Source organism: Barbatula barbatula (assembly GCF_947034865.1).
Source record: "Barbatula barbatula genome assembly, chromosome: 13".
NCBI lineage: Eukaryota > Metazoa > Chordata > Actinopteri > Cypriniformes > Nemacheilidae > Barbatula > Barbatula barbatula.
The window spans coordinates 22063693-22083530 of NC_136776.1; the positions used below are offsets into that span (position 1 = coordinate 22063693).

Below are 19838 nucleotides of genomic sequence, written 5' to 3' on the forward strand. Positions count from 1 at the left end.
GATTTTTGCGTTCTTTGGATTATCCCTCTCAGGCACATTCGAGAGGTTGTGCTGGCACTCTACTCCAGGAATTACGGTACTCTGACTCATTGCGAGAACTCTTACCCGTGTGCTTGCACGGTGGATTATTAACGAGTCCGGAGCGGCTTACATTGTGGACTGAGCGCTCGGTCCTTGTGATTATTGCTGTGGGGATCCCCTTTTGGAATGTTATTTCATTGACTGCCTGCATTGTCTGAATTCTGTCTGTGATTGCACCAGATAATTATTGGAATAAAAGAAACCCTTGACTCCTGCATCTGACTCCCGTCCTTGTCGTAACAGGACGATCTGACCAACAACATGGAGTCAGCAGGACCCGATCCCCTACGCTCGGCCATAACACAGCAGGGTGTGATGTTAGGACAGCAGGCACAGCAGGTGCATGCCACAGCTAGGGAGGTGACCTCTCTTTCCAATCAGATGGCGGAGTTTTCCAACCGTCTAGATCACCTCCAAGCCGGACGATTAGCTGATCGCCAGGAAGCGGAACCTCACGCTAACAAGCCGCCGGTCTATGACGGAGACCCCAAGTCCTGCCAAGCTTTCCTGTCCCAGTGTGCGCTGGTCTTTGCCCTCCAGCCTCGCCGCTACGCCACGGAGGAGACGAAGGTCGCTTTTGTCCTCACCCTGCTCTCTGGAAGGGCTAGAGAATGGGGAGTGGCGGTCTGGAATGCGAAGGCTCCCTTTTGCGCCACCTTTGAAGGGTTTCGCAAGGAGATGGAAAAACTCTTTGACCGTTCGGTGCGTGGTGACGAGGCGGCGGCCTTACTCTCTCGACTAACCCAGAGGGAGGGGTCGGTAACAGATTATGCCATCCGTCTGAGAACCTTGGCGGCGGCCTGCGATTGGAATGACAGCGCTCTGCGAGCTCGTTTCTTAGAAGGCCTGAGACCCGCAATAGCCGACGAGCTGGCAGCCCTAGATCTCCCAGTGGACCTGGAATCTGTCATCAATCTCACGCTTCGGGTGGAGAGCCGTCTCAGACGTCGGCAGCAGCGCCGACAGCCCTTTCCAGTCTGGCAGCCTCAACCATCTGCCGCGTCGGGCAACGAAACCACCGTGTTTCCCACTCCTGAACCCATGCAGCTAGGCCGTTTACGACTAACCCCCCAACAGAAGCAACTTCGTCTTAGCCAAGGTCTATGCCTGTATTGCGGGAAGCCGGGCCACTTTGCCCTCCAGTGTCCGGCAAAAGCCACCGCCCACCGGTAGATCGGAGAGTTCTGGTGGGCGCTACTCTCCATGCAAGCTCTCCTTCTAAACGCACCCAGCTACCTATTAAGTTGGTCTTTCAAGGGGTCTCTCACTCCGGCTATGCCCTGGTTGATTCAGGAGCTGAGGGCAATTTTCTGGACTCAGCCACAGCTCAGGAATGGGGGATTCCGACCATACCCCTTGACAATAGGATTGAGGTACAGTCGTTCACGGGCAGTCCCCTCACAACTATCACCCACATCACTCCATCGGTTAGTCTTTTCTCTTCCGGGAACCACTGTGAGAGGATTGTGCTGTACATCATGGATTCACCTCTGAATCAAGTTATACTGGGTCATCCGTGGCTTGTACAGCACAATCCCCACATGGATTGGGGGCGTAATGCGGTGTTAGCCTGGAGTCAGTATTGTCACGTGTCTTGTTTGGGCCCCGCCTTGTCTCCTGTCTCTCTGTCTTGTGTTCCGCAGGTTCAGCCCTCTGACTTATCCGGCGTTCCGGTGGAGTATCATGACCTGGGGACCGTGTTCTGCAAGTCCAGGGCCACTTCTCTTCCTCCGCATCGCCCTTACGATTGCGCCATAGATCTCCTCCCGGGCACTTCTCCGCCTAAGGGTCGCCTTTATTCCCTGTCTGAACCTGAGCGAGAGGCTATGGACAAGTATATTCAAGAAGCTCTCCTTGCTGGGCTCATCCGTCCCTCCTCTTCCCCTGCCGGTGCAGGTTTCTTCTTCGTACAGAAGAAGGATGGCTCCCTGCGCCCATGTATTGACTATCGAGGTTTGAACGACATTACGGTTAAGAATAAGTACCCCTTACCCCTTATGTCGTCCGCCTTTGAACTCTTGCAGGGAGCCCAGGTCTTCTCTAAATTAGACCTCCGCAATGCTTATCATCTTGTCCGCATTCGGGAGGGGGACGAGTGGAAGACCGCCTTTAATACACCCACGGGACATTTTGAGTATCGGGTCCTCCCCTTTGGTCTGACCAATGCCCCGGCGGTCTTCCAGAACCTGATTAATAGCGTTCTGGGTGACATGATCAATAGATTTGTCTTTGTGTATCTGGATGACATTCTTATTTTTTCCCCCTCTCTCCAGGTACACACCCAGCACGTCAGGCAGGTTCTCCAGCGTCTTCTAGAGAACCAACTTTTTGTCAAGGCGGAGAAGTGCGAATTCCATGCTGATTCAGTCACGTTCCTTGGCCACATTATCTCCGCTAAGGGGATCAAGGCAGACCCCGCTAAGATCAAGGCTGTCGCCGAATGGACCGTCCCCGACACTCGTAAAGCTCTTCAACGTTTTTTGGGTTTCGCTAACTTCTACCGACGATTCATCAGAAATTTTGGCCAGGTGGCCAGACCACTCACTGCGTTGACCTCCACCAAGGTACCGTTCAGGTGGAATCAGGACGCTCAGGTAGCCTTTGACTCACTCAAGTCCCGTTTTGTCTCTGCACCTGTCCTGTCTATTCCAGATCCTGCACTCCAGTTCATTGTTGAGGTCGACGCGTCTGATGTCGGGGTAGGCGCGGTCTTGTCCCAGCGGTCGCCCAGTGATGGGAAGGTGCATCCGTGTGCCTTTTTCTCTCATCGCCTTAGCCCTGCTGAACGTAACTACGACATCGGCAACCGAGAGCTGTTAGCGGTAAGACTGGCCCTGGGTGAGTGGCGCCACTGGCTGGAGGGAGCCGTGCAGCCTTTCTTGGTCTGGACGGATCATAAGAACCTTGAATATATCCGTTCAGCCAAGAGGTTGAATTCACGGCAGGCTCGCTGGGCACTTTTCTTTGGCCGTTTTAACTTCACCCTCTCGTACCGGCCGGGGTCCAAGAACGTCAAGCCTGATGCCCTGTCTCGCCTGTTTGAGCCTGCGGAAAGAGACTCCACCTATGACGCTGTCCTCCCTGAGGGACTTGTGGTGGGAGCTCTTTCTTGGGGCATAGAACAGCGAGTAATCTCGGCCGGCCGAGGGGTGCAAGTGCCAGCAAGGTGTCCAGTGGGTCAACTGTTTGTACCGGTCCCATTGCGACCGGAGGTCCTCCAGTGGGGTCATTCATCCAGACTGGTTTGCCATCCAGGAATCCGGGGAACGCTGGCTGCTGTTCGCCAACGTTTCTGGTGGCCCTCCCTGGCCAAGGATGTCGAACAGTTTGTGTTGGCCTGCTCCACATGCGCCCAATGCAAGACGCGCAATTGCCCGCCCGCTGGTCTGCTTCGTCCCTTGCCCATTCCCGCCCGCCCTTGGTCCCATGTGGCTCTTGATTTTGTCACAGGCCTTCCCTGTTCTGATGGCAATACCGTGGTGCTCACGGTGGTGGATCGGTTCTCCAGAATGGTCCACTTTGTCCCCCTTCCCAAGCTCCCGTCCGCCAAGGAGACTGCTCAACTGATGGTGGATCACGTCTTCCGTCTCCACGGGTTGCCGGTTGACGTTGTGTCCGATAGGGGTCCTCAGTTCTCCTCTAGGTTTTGGAAAGAATTCTGCAGACAGATCGGGGCCTCAGCGAGTCTGTCCTCAGGCTTCCACCCTCAGACCAACGGGCAGTGCGAGCGGGTCAACCAGGATCTTGGTAGAATGCTCCGCTGTTTGACATCCAGTAATCCCAGTTCCTGGTGCTCTCAGCTCTCGTGGGTGGAATATGCTCACAACTCTCGTCCCTCAGCGGCGTCAGGTATGTCACCATTCGAATGTTCCTTGGGTTATAAACCTCCCTTGTTTCCCTCACAGGAGCCCGATGCTGCGGTTCCGTCTGCTTTGGCCTTTGTCCAACGGTGCCGACGCACCTGGAGAAGGGTCAGAGAGGTCTTGGCCCGGACAGAGAGACGGACCAAGGCAGCGGCTGACCGCCACCGATCTGCTCCCCCTGCCTATGTGTGTGGTCAACGAGTATGGCTCTCCACCAAGGACCTGCCTCTCCGGGTGCCTTCTCGCAAGCTGGCACTCAGGTTCATCGGACCATACCGTATCACGAAGGTGGTTAATCCGGTGGCCGTCAAGCTCAAGCTTCCTCATCACCTTGGTCGGGTGCATCCTGTTTTTCATGTATCCAGGGTCAAGCCTGTGAGTAGTTCCCCTCTTCACCCTCCTAGCAAACGGCCGGCCCCTCCTCCCCCTACCTTGGTGGACGGTACTCCGGCTTACAAGGTTAGGAGATTGCTAGACGTTCGACGACGCGGTAGAGGGTTCCAGTATTTAGTGGACTGGGAAGGCTATGGGGCAGAGGAGAGGAGTTGGGTACCGTCTAGGAACATCTTGGATCGGTCCCTGGTTGAGGATCTCTTCCGGCGTCGAGGTGAGTCCCCTCCTAGGACGCCTGGGGGCGTTGCTGGGGGGGGGGTACTGTCAGGACTCGGGTCTGATCTGCACTGGTGTCGTTTGTTTTGTTTTTGTCAATCGCATGGGAACCATGTGGTTGGAGTCCGTGTCTGCCCCGCCCCAGTGTTCCTCTGTCTCCCTACACACCTGGTACTCTTTTCCACTCATCTCGCACACCTGCTTCCACTCTACGTATTAATTCACCTGCTATTTAGTCCCCGCCAACAGTCACAGTCACTGTCAGATCGTTCGTTTATCCAGCGTATTGACCCGTGGCTTTTTAGTCGCTACTCTTTCTTGAATAAATTACCCTTGTCTAGGAAACCTCGTCCTTGCCTAAGATTTCGGTCGTGTCTAGTTTTGTTAATCAGTCTTGTTTTGAGGATCATTCTCGTCTGGAAGTTTGTTAACTATTTTTCAGGACTCGTCTTTCTGTTAGATCACCATCCGGTATTTGGAATTTCTCCCGGTGTATGAGTTGCCCCGACACGTCTTCGCTACGTATTTAATCGTTGCCTTGGACTCTGCCTTTTCAGACTTCTAGCCCATTAACCAGACCCCAGCGCCACCATTATCTACACGGTGTCACCACATCTCCCACGACCATCGCGATACCTACCGCACCTTGCCCAGTTCGCTGACTGCCTCGGTCGGATCTCAGCTGCTGGTCGCTGCCACACCACTCGGACGGGAGTCATCGATCATCGCCTCCCGATCTACGGAGGAGACGGCTTCTCGTGTCATCTGCGCAGGTCTTGCGTTACTGACGGCTGAGGAGACCCGAGTCTTCCTCGGATTTTTGCGTTCTTTGGATTATCCCTCTCAGGCACATTCGAGAGGTTGTGCTGGCACTCTACTCCAGGAATTACGGTACTCTGACTCATTGCGAGAACTCTTACCCGTGTGCTTGCACGGTGGATTATTAACGAGTCCGGAGCGGCTTACATTGTGGACTGAGCGCTCGGTCCTTGTGATTATTGCTGTGGGGATCCCCTTTTGGAATGTTATTTCATTGACTGCCTGCATTGTCTGAATTCTGTCTGTGATTGCACCAGATAATTATTGGAATAAAAGAAACCCTTGACTCCTGCATCTGACTCCCGTCCTTGTCGTAACAGGTTTGAGTTCAGCCACTTGATATCCATTTCTATATTATACATCCTTTATACAGTGTAAGAATTCCTATAAACTTTATAATAATTTAATGTTATTGTCCACTTTCCACTCTGTTCTGACAGCATGCATATTGTGTTGCCTATTTACTACCAATGGCACCAACAGCCTTTCCAAAAGATGTTACTTATATGTAGAAATAGTCAATTGTTTACAAGTTCAGTTTAAATGCAAATAAAAGGCTTGTGTTTGTGCATCATGATGTTTATGTTTTTGTGTACGAATGCCTCAACTTTTTAATATTGGCATTAAATAATTACTGACTATTTCACTGAGCACTGCTGTCCTGCAGTTTGTGTTAAATTTTATTGCGATGGTTACGGAAACAAAAAAGTATGGCACAGCCCCACCGAGAATATTTTTCACCAGCCGCCACTGACCCATCCCAAGATTGAGAACCACTGGTTTAGATTATGAGACGGCTGAGGATCAAACTTCATGCAGCGTCTCGCAAATCTACTTCCTGACAAATGCAATGCATACTGAACACGTGTATATATGACATGTGTTTATTCTGACATCTTCAGCTAAGCTAACTCAAATAAACGTATAGGCCATATGAGCTTTAATGTTCTTTACCGGTCTAAATGCAAAAACACAGGAATCTCTATAACATGCTCTTCATCTGAATTACGCAAAAATAAGTTCAAGAACAAATTTACTATCAAAGGCAAAAGCTAAAATGAGTCTCCACCTGACCTCACACCAGAAACTCTTCTGCACCACGATGAGATACAATAAAGATGGAGAACTCTCTCAATACTGCTTTTAAACATCCTCTTAATGTTATCAAATCTTTCTTAACATTGACAAGTCCAAACATATTAAGTCTCAAACTTTATTTAGATTTTCTGTGTTTCAAAAATGACATAAAACCACTGAAAATCTTTAGCCTCTACTGTACATATACACTATCGCCCCCTGGTGTCCTGTGATGCCACCAAAAACACCTGGAACACAATTTGATGAATTAATCCAGTCTTACAATAAATAATAAGTTTTAAATAATAATAATAATGATGATGATTATTATAAAAGGATTTTTTTACACTTACCGTCCAGCTCAAACAAGACCAGAACAAACTGGTGAGAGAAAATCATCCTGATAAATGTTAAAGTCCCCGTGAACCGGAAGTTGCGATCGTTTTAGTGGGCGTGGCGATTGGATGTGTAAACGAATCGATTGGATGTGTAAAAACAGCTGTTGCATTGATTTTGAAATGAAACAGACTGAAGGTTAAAGGGGAGGAGTTAAAGGTTGCTCCGCCCAAGCTATCTAATATACGTCATTTAAGATGGATAGTCATTTCAGGGCGGAAGTGCATTTTCCGATTTTAACTGAAGATTATGAGGGTACATGAATTTAAAAAAGAAAATGACCCACATTGATAAGCTATTTGCTTTAAACGCTGCAATATTTCATGAAAAAATTAGAATTGTCGTTTTTAATTTCACTGGGACTTTAAGAACAAATATTGCTTAACAATAAACTTAAATTAATAATATTAACAAACTTGAACGAATGATTGTAATTCACTGTTGCAATGCAATGCAAGTATCAATAATAAAAACAGTTTGACAAAACATCTTAAAATCAAAATAGACACCAAATATGTAAAATATTAGACTTCTGTACAAAAATATACTAGTAGAAGGTGTATATTGTAAAGTGCTTGAAATGAACAATTTAAAAGAGTAAAAGACTCTTCTGTGTTTTTGATTTTACATTGCAGTACATCACAGTGGACAGCAGAGGGCAGCAAATAGCTCATCTACTGGTGAATCCAAACTAGGTTTGTTAAAGGAGAGAGAGGACGAGTGTTGTATTGTGGAGGAAAAAAGTCAATCAACACTACCGAGGGGTATATAGAGAGAACAGAATAAATAGATACAATATATAACTAATAACTATATCAAGATAGTGAAGAATAACAAGAATATAAATAACAAGGAAATATTATATTAGGAATACTCCATGTTACCAGAACATCTGTCTGTAGTTCAGTAAGATGAGTGTGTAGAGCAGATTTAAGATTAAAACTATTACTTACTGTTTACTACAAACGAACTATTCACAAAATAACTATTTTGCTTTTTGAATTATTCTTATGTAGAGCATTAATGTTGTATATTTTATTTTTGCATTCTGGTGCATATATATAGCCTACTTATTTACATTTATTTTACATTTTAGAATTTAGCAACTTTAGATTTGATAAAGACATAAAAAGAGCTTTTCACAGCATTAACTTTGCTCATTTTAGAGAATTCTGTCACAAACTCATCCATTTCCAGTCCATGTGTGAAGCCGGGCCTGGTTTAGAGAAACAGATTCTCCCTCCATCACTGACACTGATGTCACTTCATCTCCATCAACACCAAACACACCTGAAACAGACACACAAACAAAAATACAAAATTGATACAAATTCAAGTGACAACATTTAATGGAGACTGTTATTAAAAACCAAGTGGAGTTAAAAACATGATATTTCATGTCTGACGATGAAAATGTTTAACACTTTCTTACATCGAAAGATATGAAATCTAATTTATATCAGTAAAAATGTGCTTTAACAGAATGAAATAATACACACTGAAAAAACACAACTAAAATTTACTTAAATAAAAACAACAACAACAAAATAAATAAACCCGGGTGGATTTTCAGTGTAATAATACATCATACAAATAATTTCTTCTCTCACCGTGCGGCACAAACAGGAACAAAAAAGACAAAACTATCCTGAAAAACATGTATTGTGTTTTTTATCAAAAACTCTTGTCAGTGAAGAGCTTTACTCTGATCTCTCTCACACTTTTGTTCTCATTTGGAGGTTCATTCGTGTATATGAGATGAAACCACATTTGCCACACACAACACAAAGATACACAAACAAAAGGGCACAACACACTTTGTCCAGAGTCTCGGGCAAGCAGAACAAACCGCATTTATTTAGTTCAGATCTAAACCAAACTGACAAAGGACAAACTCAACACTAAACAAAGATAACTCACAACAGAAATATTTTGAGGACAGATTTAGTCATTTTCTGATGAAGAGAGATCTCGTGAAACAGACTCTTCTTACTTTGTCTAAAAGAAACAGTGCACAGTTCAGATCTTCAAACATGCTTTATCCATCAGTTTAACCACATTCATATTCCATGTGACTAATGTTCAGAGATTCTGTGTGTGTGCATCTTGAGTTTCATTGTGTTGTGTGTTGATACATCACAGATCTCATGGTTTTGTCCATACGCTGATATGATTTCTATCAAACACAGAAATACACATTTATTTCATACAAGCTAATACAAACTGAAACAGAAAGTGCTTTATTTTCTCTTATACGAGCAGAAAGTCAAATTTATCATGAATGTGTGTGATGTTTATTCATTGACCTGTGACGGATCTCTCACGTGAAGACTGAAGATGATCTCTGTATATTCTGACCTGTTCTTCTCATCTCTCACGGTCTCTTCTGAAAGCACACGTGTGTTGTGTTACTGTTGTTCAATTTGTGTATTTATTAAACACTGTGTTGTATTAGTTAAGGACGCACTTACTCTCAGGTCTTGTTTGGTAGATCCTGTGCAGACAACAGCACACAGCACACATCACAAACATCACAACTGACAGAAGAATCAACACATGAAGAAACGAAGGTTCTTGCAGAAGGACTAAAACAGAAAAAATACTGTAAGACCTTCTGCTTTATTCAGTGCAGTAAATAAACATTATTATAACTGCTGTCATACCTGGACATGTCTGACAGCCATCATTGATGTCCAGAGTCTGGTTGCTGACCGGATTGGACACCACACATCTGTATGTGTTTGTATCCTGATATTCCACCTCCAGAGGAAGAGAGAGTCTGATGTTGAGATCAGACACACTGATGCTGGACAATAAACTGTTTCCTTTGTACCAGGAGAGACTCACACGTGTCACATTCATCACTGAACACAACAACACACATGTTGATGCTGAAGATCTTTGTGATGATGAAGAACAGTTTGAAGAGTTTCTCGTGATGACAGGAACAGACAGACGAGCTGGAAATATGAAAGAGAACATGAATATACTTTTGAATTATATCAATGTAAAACACATGGCGTAGATCCCTCAGCATCATGTAAACCAGACAGACCACATGAGTGTTTGCTTACCACCGCAGTGCATAGTGACATTGTGCTCTACTGTACAGCACTGAGAAACAAGTGCCTGTTTTTCCTATTGTCCACTTTTCCCTTTACTCACCATAGACAGCAACATTGAATCTCTTGTATGAAGTTCCATTGTCACCGATGATCTGTAGTTTATAAAGTCCAGAGTCTGTGATGGTGATGTTTGTGATGGTGAGAGATCCAGTCTGACTGTCCAGCTTCAGTCTGTCTCCAAATGTCTTGCTACTGTCATACATATCAATGCTTTTCTTATGGATTTCAGCTATACGAGTCTCTTGAGGTCCAAACATCCACAATATCTGATCACGTTTCTGTATGTGAGTAAGATGAGTGTGTAAAGTGATAGATTCTCCCTCCATCACTGACACTTCATCTGCATCAACACCAAACACATCTGAAGGTCAAAAGGAGATGATGCTTTAAAATTCATTCCAACAAACATTACAGGATGTGGGGCAGCTTCCAGCACAAGGTTTAATTTTTACTAAAATAAGAGAGCTGTCAAAACTGAATAAATCTTCCATTTACATATTTTAAAATTCACAAGTGCCCTTGTATTGTCTCAAATGCACACCATTAAATGATTTTTGTGAAGCATGATTGTAAAAACTGCTTAAATGTCCTAATTTACCAAAGGCATAGTAAATAATCCCTCTCCCCAAAACCGCCCCAAAGCTTCAACCAACAAAGACTCAACTTGTATAAAGGCTACATGACATGATTAAACAGTGGTAGGGCTATATCTCTAAACAAATGAGCTTGTTGTCTGGTGATCTTTTGTTCTAATACCACTCTTCGTTTATTTTGATTTATTTGAACAAAACACTCGTAGAGACACTTTTCCCCTGTCACATATAATAATTCCCCAGTAATCCATAATGTACTCTTTTATTCTCATTTAAATTACATTTCAATCATCATAATGCTTTGTATACGCATCCACATTTTTCAAATTAAAATGGTCAATGAGAAAAATTAAGAAATGTGAAAATCCTTCAAAAAATTTGAAACCTTACCACGTGCAGACCACAGGCACATACCAAGGAAAACCGATTTATGAATCATGATCCAAATCCCTCAGACGGTCTTTTATCATCAAACTCCACATCTTCTGTAAAGTGAGCTCGTTTACTGCATCACATCCGAAATGTAACAACTTCAAACATCACTTTTTTGTAACGTTGTTATTTACATATAAGTTCGCCTACATAGTTTTCCCCAAAGCATAAAGAGCAGGTTTTGACCAGAAAATGAAAGCAGCTTTAGGGAGGAGGAATCCGCTGCTTGTCCCAACTCGCGAGCTGTGAGAAGCACAAAGAAAAACAAACAGTTCACGCAAATAACGCAAGTTTCTTTGTGGAATTTAAAGCATTAAGGCAGATTCATGAATGAAACAACTGGAGTGAAGAAAATCTTTGTTTTGCTAAAAACACGCAGATTCTGCTGATTTCACTTCACGCCCCGCTTAGTGCGCCCCTCCCCATATGACGGCATAGCACTAGTCCCTATTAAACTGTCCTGGTAAACATAAATATATGTAAATGTAAAAATAATACCTTAAATACCTTAGTTTTTAGTTACGTGTAAACAACAATCATCTGAACAATTATATATTTGATTATCATAAAACAGTTCATCTATATACTGATACATGTTGTAACATTGTGGTCAGGCCTCTTCTTCTTTTTCTTCCTGTCATGTGCCTGTCTGCCAGAAAAAAAAGATTTTCATCTCTCACAGCATCTAGATCTACAGATCTACTTGTATGAACTTGCTCGATATCTCTCGTCTATCAAACAGATAACATATTATATAAATAAAAACGTAAGCTGCAGGGTATCAGTACACATGGTTTAGTGATTATTTTGTGTTTTTTAAGGCCTTCTCGTGTTCACTAATAGAGCCTTTTGTAAATGAAGTTCCTTTCATAAATCATATCAAATATCTTTTAATAGAGAAACTAAATACTGTTAAGGGTATATTTGTCTTTTAAACCCACCTCAGGATTCACACTTTCTAGTGAGTCTAACACTTTGGCTTCTGGTATATGCCACTGTTTCCTGTAGAACAAAGAGACCGTTCACATTAAACAATCTTGGTGAGCGCGTTTCCTTTAATGAGAACCATTTGTGATTTTTTTATTCCAAAACAGGGGCGGACTGACCCTCTAGTGCACCGGGAATTTTAGTGCACCGGGAACAAACCGAGAGGGATACACATGCAGTACGCCCTAAATGGGAAGGAAACACTCAATGGATTTGGCTGACAACACATGCTTGTGTGTTATTTCACATTGGTGCGATCACAGTCCAATTCTTTGAGAAAGGTCTTATATTTTCAGTCGTCATTGTCTCCATAAAGAATGGCATTGATGATTTAGGAAAATTCCCATCCTAAGGCAGACTATATACAGTATGAGCTGTTCCTTGCATATCAAATGTATGAAGTCTGTGTATAGAGAGGAGCTTTCATTCATTGATATCAGTTCGTTTTTTGTCCTCAAGGCTGAATGAAGACTCTGTGCTCCGTGAGAACAACACACACACAAACTCTGTCAAGACTCATTTCTTGTCCAGCATACAATTTTTTTCTCAACTATAAGCATCTGTTGACCATTATGACCATTTTTCACAATCTAATGCAAGTTCTGCCTTACATTTGACACATTATACTATTTAGTGGTCATTGAATGTCTTCTTGCAGAATGCGATGAGATTGTTTTCCATGGAAAACCTAGAGAGCAACCTAGTTTGGCCCAGTTCCCGCCCGGATCTGGGCCATCTGGGAATGCTCTAAAACATTGTACAAGCTGAACGTCATAAAAGTAGTTTTAAATACTTTTTGCAAATATACAAATGTGGTGTATGAAAGCAAACATTTTGAATCGACTTCAAAGAACACCCTTTATACTTCCTGGCAAAAGCTACGGCAAGGTTTTATGAAGACCTGAATACAAGAAACTCTTCACCCACAATTTGCAAACATGCGTTTGCCAGATAGCGTTTGCAACCCGATTACATGCATCCAATAATAGACACGCTTTTATACATCGGTCTGCACGCTAGATGCCCTGTACTGACCTATATAAACACCACAGAACTTCTCTGTATGAGTCAGGAAACAGAGCAAAGTTCTCTGTTGCCTCACGTTTCATATGTGGGTTTTCAAAAAAATTCAATGCAAAAGAAAAAAAATAAGATGCATGATCATAATACTTCTGTTTTAAGCATGCACACATAGTGTAGGCCTACAAAGAGCCTTTCTGTTGCACAAAATATTCGTTATAGTGGAAAAAAGTTTTTACAGACTATAAAAAAGGTAAGAAAGAACTTTCTTAGAAGTTTATTTTAAGAACCCTTGAATGAAAGTTTCTGTAGGGAACCAAGATGGTTTATCTATGGCATCTCTGCGAAACTCGTTTCAGGAACTTTATTTTTAACGGGATAGTTCACCCAAAAATGAACATTGTTCCAAACCTGTATACATTGCTTTGTTCTGTGAACACAAAGGAAGATATTTGAAGGAATGTCAGGAACCAAACAGATCTCGTCCCCCATTGACTGCCATAGTAGGGAAAATAAGTACTATGTGAGTCAATGGGGGATGAGATCTGTTTAGTTACGGACATACTTTCAAATATCTTCCTTTGTGTTCACCAAAAAAATATATATATATATCGGAGTGTGAGTCTGAGATGACAGAATAAAACGTTTTGGGTGAACTAAGATTGCGTGTTATGACCAGATACATAGAAACGTTTGAATCGGTTTATCTGGAAAGCTCATCTTATCATCAGAGCCACAGCTTGAGGGTTCTCCGCTGAGAGGATGGTTTGCTCTACGATTTGGTTACGTTTATATTTTAACTCATTTTGAGATCTGCATAATGTCAAACCTGAAGTTATCAAATTAAGAAGATGCTCATGTAATAGTTCACAGAAGTAAAAAGTCCTATCAACGACACTGCTGTGAAACACAAAACAATACATTTTGGAAATGTGGTTTTGTGGTTCTGAGCTATACAATGGAAATCAAAAGGGGTCAAAAGGTTACCAGCCTTCTACAAAATATATTTTCATCACATTATGACGAAAGAAGACATTTCTTTTTTATTATTTGCTTCAGCGCACTTATTTAACTCCATATCAGGCCAACCCTTATCACTGTCTGCTCCGTCATCATTTTGTTGTGCTGTGTTGTGTATACATTTCCACTGACGTCTGTAATAAACAAACATCATTTAAGGTCTCATGGCAACCATCACACTGGTTTTGATGAAACGGAACATACAAGGTCACGGATGAAGCACGTTGTGCCAACACATCATAATTAAATTTACCTGTACAGCTCTGCCTGTGGGAGAACAGGAATAATGGCTCTCCTGGACATCTGCTAAGCGTAAAAAGAGAAGGGGAGGGGATCTGGGTTTTTTTCCAGAGACATCTGCTGTATATAAAATTACACCACAAAAAAGGCAAATTAAATGCATGAACCAAGCTCACAGGCAAGCAGAATCGACATCTCAGCGTGAGAAAGTCCCGCTAGCATCAAATCTCGCTGTTTATCTATCAGATGAGGGGTTTATAAACCATAAACAAGAGAGATGTCACACCAATAAACCATGAGATGCTCAGTGTTTTTTTTACTTTTTTTCTTCCCTTTGTGTGTGTGACTATTTCAGAAACGGTTTGTGACTCACAGCATTAGTCGTAAATGACGAATAATAATAATTTGCAGATTCAAATTATCTTTAGTCATGTATAAATTCAGTGCACAACAAGCAGAATTTGCACAAAAATATATCCATTTACTAAAGACTTCTATTAAGCATCACCATCTCATTTGCATTTATTGCCTTGATAAACATTTTGCTCGAAATGCACGCCCCCTGGTGTCTACCAGTAAACACCAAAACTTAAAAAATCTGAACAAGACATCATACACTTGAAGACTTTTTGAAAGTTTCAGATAGAAACACACTAACTGATCAAATCTGCAGATTGGGAAAGACTGAAAATCTTGACAAAGTCTTGTAGTGTATTTTAGCCATAGCAAATCGGAACATCCGCAGCTGAAATGAAATACACAACATTAAAACATTATTAATCAAAAAATATTTTTACCAGTCAAAATCTTCACTTACCATCAAGTAGAAACAGCAACAGATATTTTATGTGCTTAAGTTTTGTATGTGGGCTACCAGTAAAGAACCATTCATGAATGTAAATGCATTTTTGCTGCTGAAGGTGATATACTTAATACTCTGCATATTTTCACATTTAAGTATTGTTTATTGTACAACCTATTATCGTCTTAAAATAAATGTAATGTTTGTTTTGAAGCCAGACTGCTTGTCATCCAGTATATTGTTCTGGGATAGGTGAGGAAACTTGGTTGGCCGTTTCAAGAGTTTTCGCCATTAAAAGGGAGGAGAGAGACATGTCTGTGACTGTCGGTAATAGTAGGGTCCAATGTGCGTTTCTTGAGTACGGGCGTGACCTGGGCCTGTTTGAATGTGGATGGAAAAGTGCCGGTGAGCAGGGAGGTGTGGATGATGTGTGTGAGTGCAGGTGTGAGTGTGGTGGATGTGGCCTGAAGGAGATGGGAGGGGATTGGGTCATGCGGACAGGTGGTGGGGTGGCGAGAGAGAAGTCGGGTCATTTCGGTGTCAGACAGTGGGGCGAAAGAGGAGAGTTCGATGTTAGAAGTGAGGGTAGTGTGTACCGAGGTCTGCGGTGCTGAGAATTGTTTGATGATGGCTGATGTTTTCTCAGTAAAAACTAACGCAAAGTCCGCAGCAGTCAAAGAGGTAGTGGGTGGAGGAGGAAGGGGGCAAAGAAGAGAGTTAAAGGTCTTGAAAAGCTGCCGAGTGTTAGGTGCATTGATCACCCTGGTGGTATAAAAATATGTTTTCGCCATGGTAACACTAGCAGAGAAAGAGCAGAGTAGTGATTGGTAGTCCCCTAGATCAGCAAGACTCTTAGTCTTGTGCCATTTCCTTTCAGCAGCCCTGAGTGTACAAAGACTTTATACAGAGAACTTTTAAAGCCTTTAACTAGTTCTATTGTGGTTATGTAAACTCGTAAACACTTGTTTGTCTCCATCTCATTTTTTATGTCTAGTCTTTATTATTATAGTGTCCGAAGAATTACAGGTAGAATCTTCTATCTAAAGCATTATGTAATGTATAGTATTAAATGTATACAATAAGGAGTATAGTGTGTAGGGCAGAAACTGTAATCTTCCATTTACAGTAAACTCACTGTTTTCAAGTGCAATTCAGACTAAGTTTGCATAACATTAAACTTTAAAACTTATTTTCTAAGCACTAAATAACACACCAAATTAAACCAAAACATGCAACATATAAATGATGAATTATTGAGGAAAAACCTAAAAATTATTTCACGATAAAACCTCAACTGAAAGCCTAGATTGTGACCTTTAAACACATTAGAAGCCGGTGAGAAATGAGAACATTAAATTTACAGTTAAAGATACAGTGCAGGGAACAGGTGTTTCCAGAAAGATCATTGCGGATTAGCTAGGAGAAGTGCTGATAAGACAATAAAAAAGGGTTAAACCCAACGGCCAAACACATAGGCTCCAATAGAAGTTTGACTTGTTTCACTTACATTTAGCAGATGCTTTTATCCAAAGAGACTTACAGAGAGTTCAGGGAGCAATAATACAGTAGGTGATAATACCAAGTAACTAGTTTCAACAAAAGCTATTTTTCTCACTATCACTTATTATCAAGTATGTTTTTACTAAAATATTTTGAAGTGTGTCATCTAATAGCCTGCATTTAGGCAAAATATTTATTAAAATATGTTTAAAACAAAATAATTGAGCAAGTGAGTGACACATACAGTATTTGAAAACAGAGTCCATGCAGTAAGTTGCTTGTGCGTCTAAAATCTTTCTGGTCTGACATTGTTTCCTACGCTACGGTCATTCCAGGTACAGAACACACAGCCCTGCATGTGAGCCCTGATGTTTGCATGTTATCATTGGGTTTAGGCAAAATACAAATTAGATGGGAAAGATCATTCGTTTCTTTGCAGGTGTCATGGCTTTGACGTCATAAATATGACTGTATTATACGGCATGTAACCTTAGATAATGTAAATACACCATTACAAACAGCGGAACGATAGCAAATATGCTCTGTTCAATACACTCACAACCAGCCAAAGTAATATAAAAATAATTCATTTTATTCATATTATCTCACTACACTAGAGTATTCTGTGTGCTCTGCTTCAACAACATTCTGTAAGAAAAACAGAAATAAAAAAACAAAGATTAAAATAAGGACTGAATAAAAGAGATGAATTTCACACACTGAGCAAGAAAACATGCCAGATAATAAAAGACTAAAGCAGAAATAGTACAAGTACAAATAGTGAATAGGCAGATCCCGAATGTAAAGTGACCTGTCTGTCCATTTACTGCGATATGGTCTTGTATTTTCTTTGAAACCAGTGAAGCATCATTCCAAAAGTAAAAGGTTGGGTTGTTTTCAAGGCTGGGTCTATACTTGGTTGTTTCAACCCAAAGTTCTGGGTTGTTTTAAATATAAACATAAACATCTTCTGGTTTAATTTACCAAACAGTAGTCCCTTTTGGACCCAAAACTGGGTGACTGCGTTTCTTTATTCAGAACATGCAAAACATCGATATAAGCAGACACACTAATGTTTATCATACATACAATATAATACTTCAGCCAAACAATACAAAGAAGAAACAGATAATAATGTTAAATGATCTTACCGTATTATGAAATGGTTGTGTAGAGATGTTTGGTTCTGTGTAAAGTACTTCTTCCTCCAGAGTCTGATCTGCTTAAAGAATAATATTCAACATTTAACCTAAAAAAATTTCACATTGGTTAGTATTATTTATATAGTTTATATAAAGTGCATGTTAAACTTGCCTTGTTTTGATGGCTTTTTACGCTTTTTGAAACACCAGACAACTAGAATTACACTACTGACCACCACCAGCAATATCATAGCGACAACTATCAGCAGAATCAAACGTGAAGGCAGGAGATCTGTGAAGCACAAAGATATAACAGACATTATTATCTGTCTTATGACTTAAATCTGACTGTTTTCCAACTTTCATCTCACTTGAACACGGTTGACAGACATCATCGATGTCCAGATGTTGTGTGAGGTTTGTGATGGGATTGTTGACCACACATCTGTATGTGTTTGTATCCTGATATTCCACCTCCAGAGGAAGAGAGAGTCTGATGTTGAGATCAGACACACTGATACTGGACAATAAACTGTTTCCTTTGTACCAGGAGAGACTCACACGTGTCACATTCATCACTGAACACAACAACACACATGTTGACGCTGAAGATCTTTCTGATGATGAAGAACATTGAGAAGAGTTTCTGGTGATGACAGGAACAGACAGACGAGCTGGAAATATGTAACAAAATATATTTATTATTTCAGGAATTAAGACACCTGTAAGTTTCTCTATGCAGGTATATGCTGCATACATTAAAACTATAATTCTACACCATCATGACAAAGAGCAGTTTTCATACAGAAATTAACTGTGTTTGGAAGACAATGTCGTGTTAAATTCAGATTTTTTTTAAACGCACACTAACTCTCTCTCTTTCTCTCAACAGTTATTGGTCAAGCTTTTGTTGAAACTAGTAGCTTTGTATTAGCCCATATTGTATTATTGCTCCTGCATGACATATCGCTTATTGCTTCCCTGAACTCTTTGTAAGTCGCTTTGGATAAAAGCATCTGCTACATTACTAAATGTAAATTTACTTATCTTTACTCAACATACTGTAGTTCTGTTATTGCCATTTTCTTCTTTTACAATTTAGCTGTGACAGGATGTTAATGTATTTTTTTGTCTCTCAAAGTGTGTATTTATCCCTTGCTGTCAAATGCAAATTAATAATAATAATATTAACTGATAGAAAGTAAAAAGGGAACTGTTTACTTTCCTATAGACGGAACAACCTGAACAAGGATGTCATAAAAACTTCCCGGGGAAAAAGACCCAATAACTCACTCACTAAAAACGGTAACATTGAATTTCTTGTATGAAGTTCCTCTGTCACTGTTGATCTGTAGTTTATAAAGTCCAGAGTCTGTGATTCTGATGTTTGTGATGGTGAGAGATCCAGTGTGAGTGTCCAACTTCAGTCTGTCTCCAAATATCTCATTACTGTCAAACAAATCAATGATTTCCTTAAAGATTTGAGCTATACGCTTCTCTTGAGGTCCAAACATCCACAGTATCAGATCAAGTCTCTGTATGCGAGTAAGATCAGTGTGTAAAGTGACAGATTCTCCCTCCATCACTGACACTGACTTCACTTCATCTCCATCAACACAAAACACATCTGAAACACACAAAACCCCTGTTTAATACACAAAAACCTGTCAGAAATCAAACAGCATATTGACTGTAAAGATTCTGTAAATGAGTTTCAAATAACAAGTCTGATCACATTTAAAGTTCCATTAATAAATGCTGTTGTTACTTTACAAACACAAATAAAGATAAGATGATAAAATCTTCATATTCCTTAAAAGAATCAAATATCACATACTGTTTATGAGCAAGAAACACGGGCAGAAGAAACACAGAATAATCTGATAATAACTCCACATTGCACAAAAACAAGAAGAGAGAAAATAAATGACTCTTAAAGGCTGTCAGCCAGATAATCCATGTAAAAAAAGAGTTTTCTGTTCTGCTTCATAATCTCACAAACAAACTACATCCAACATAGAGAAATAATGCAACAACACGCAGTAACACGGCTCACAGAAGGCAATGCACGTCTGCTTTTTCACATCAGTTCACATTCTCAGTTGAACTCCTCCTTCTCTTAGAAAAAACTG

General features: G+C 41.4%; 2 protein-coding genes across 5 annotated transcripts; both read right to left on the reverse strand.

Moving 5' to 3' along the window:
• Window positions 1-6573: 6573 nt before the first annotated feature.
• Window positions 6574-11601, reverse strand: LOC306903164 (SLAM family member 9-like). 3 transcript variants are annotated; one of them, XR_013787529.1, is made up of 8 exons: window positions 11503-11562; window positions 10954-11238; window positions 10011-10331; window positions 9509-9805; window positions 9317-9430; window positions 9152-9231; window positions 8766-9021; window positions 6574-8135 (listed from the first exon to the last, which is right to left on the reverse strand). XR_013787529.1 is itself a non-coding variant. In XM_079472134.1 (8 exons), the coding sequence occupies exons 3-8, from the start codon at window positions 11000-11002 to the stop codon at window positions 8959-8961; spliced, it is 924 nt and encodes a 307-aa protein (XP_079328260.1). In that variant the 5' UTR covers window positions 11003-11048; window positions 11146-11238; window positions 11503-11601; the 3' UTR covers window positions 8350-8958. The 3 variants fall into 3 exon arrangements, 1 of the variants encoding a protein (XP_079328260.1); XM_079472134.1 differs by lacking the exon at window positions 6574-8135 and having other exon boundaries at window positions 8350-9021; window positions 10954-11048; window positions 11146-11238; window positions 11503-11601; XR_013787530.1 differs by lacking the exon at window positions 11503-11562 and having other exon boundaries at window positions 10954-11413.
• A 5124-nt stretch (window positions 11602-16725) lies between these two features.
• LOC306903163 (SLAM family member 6-like) lies at window positions 16726-19769 on the reverse strand. 2 transcript variants are annotated; one of them, XM_079472133.1, is made up of 6 exons: window positions 19544-19769; window positions 19004-19333; window positions 18078-18380; window positions 17879-17998; window positions 17716-17783; window positions 16726-17212 (listed from the first exon to the last, which is right to left on the reverse strand). In XM_079472133.1, the coding sequence occupies exons 1-6, from the start codon at window positions 19602-19604 to the stop codon at window positions 17165-17167; spliced, it is 930 nt and encodes a 309-aa protein (XP_079328259.1). In that variant the 5' UTR covers window positions 19605-19769; the 3' UTR covers window positions 16726-17164. The 2 variants fall into 2 exon arrangements, with proteins under 2 accessions (XP_079328259.1, XP_079328258.1); XM_079472132.1 differs by lacking the exon at window positions 16726-17212 and having other exon boundaries at window positions 17566-17783; window positions 19544-19723.
• Window positions 19770-19838: the final 69 nt, after the last annotated feature.

Coding starts and splice junctions, on each gene's coding strand:
- LOC306903164 (XM_079472134.1), bottom strand. CDS start 11,002: ATGATTCATAAATCGGTTTTCCTTGGTATGTGCCTGTGGTCTGCACGT. Junction 9,232..9,316: donor CTACCAAACAAGACCTGAGA/GTAAGTGCGTCC, acceptor GTGTGCTTTCAG/AAGAGACCGTGAGAGATGAG. Junction 9,022..9,151: donor ACGTGAGAGATCCGTCACAG/GTCAATGAATAA, acceptor TGTGTTTGATAG/AAATCATATCAGCGTATGGA.
- LOC306903163 (XM_079472132.1), bottom strand. CDS start 19,604: ATGTGGAGTTATTATCAGATTATTCTGTGTTTCTTCTGCCCGTGTTTC. Junction 19,334..19,543: donor GTGTTTCTTGCTCATAAACA/GTATGTGATATT, acceptor TGTGTGTTTCAG/ATGTGTTTTGTGTTGATGGA. Junction 17,999..18,077: donor TGTCTGTCAACCGTGTTCAA/GTGAGATGAAAG, acceptor TGTGCTTCACAG/ATCTCCTGCCTTCACGTTTG.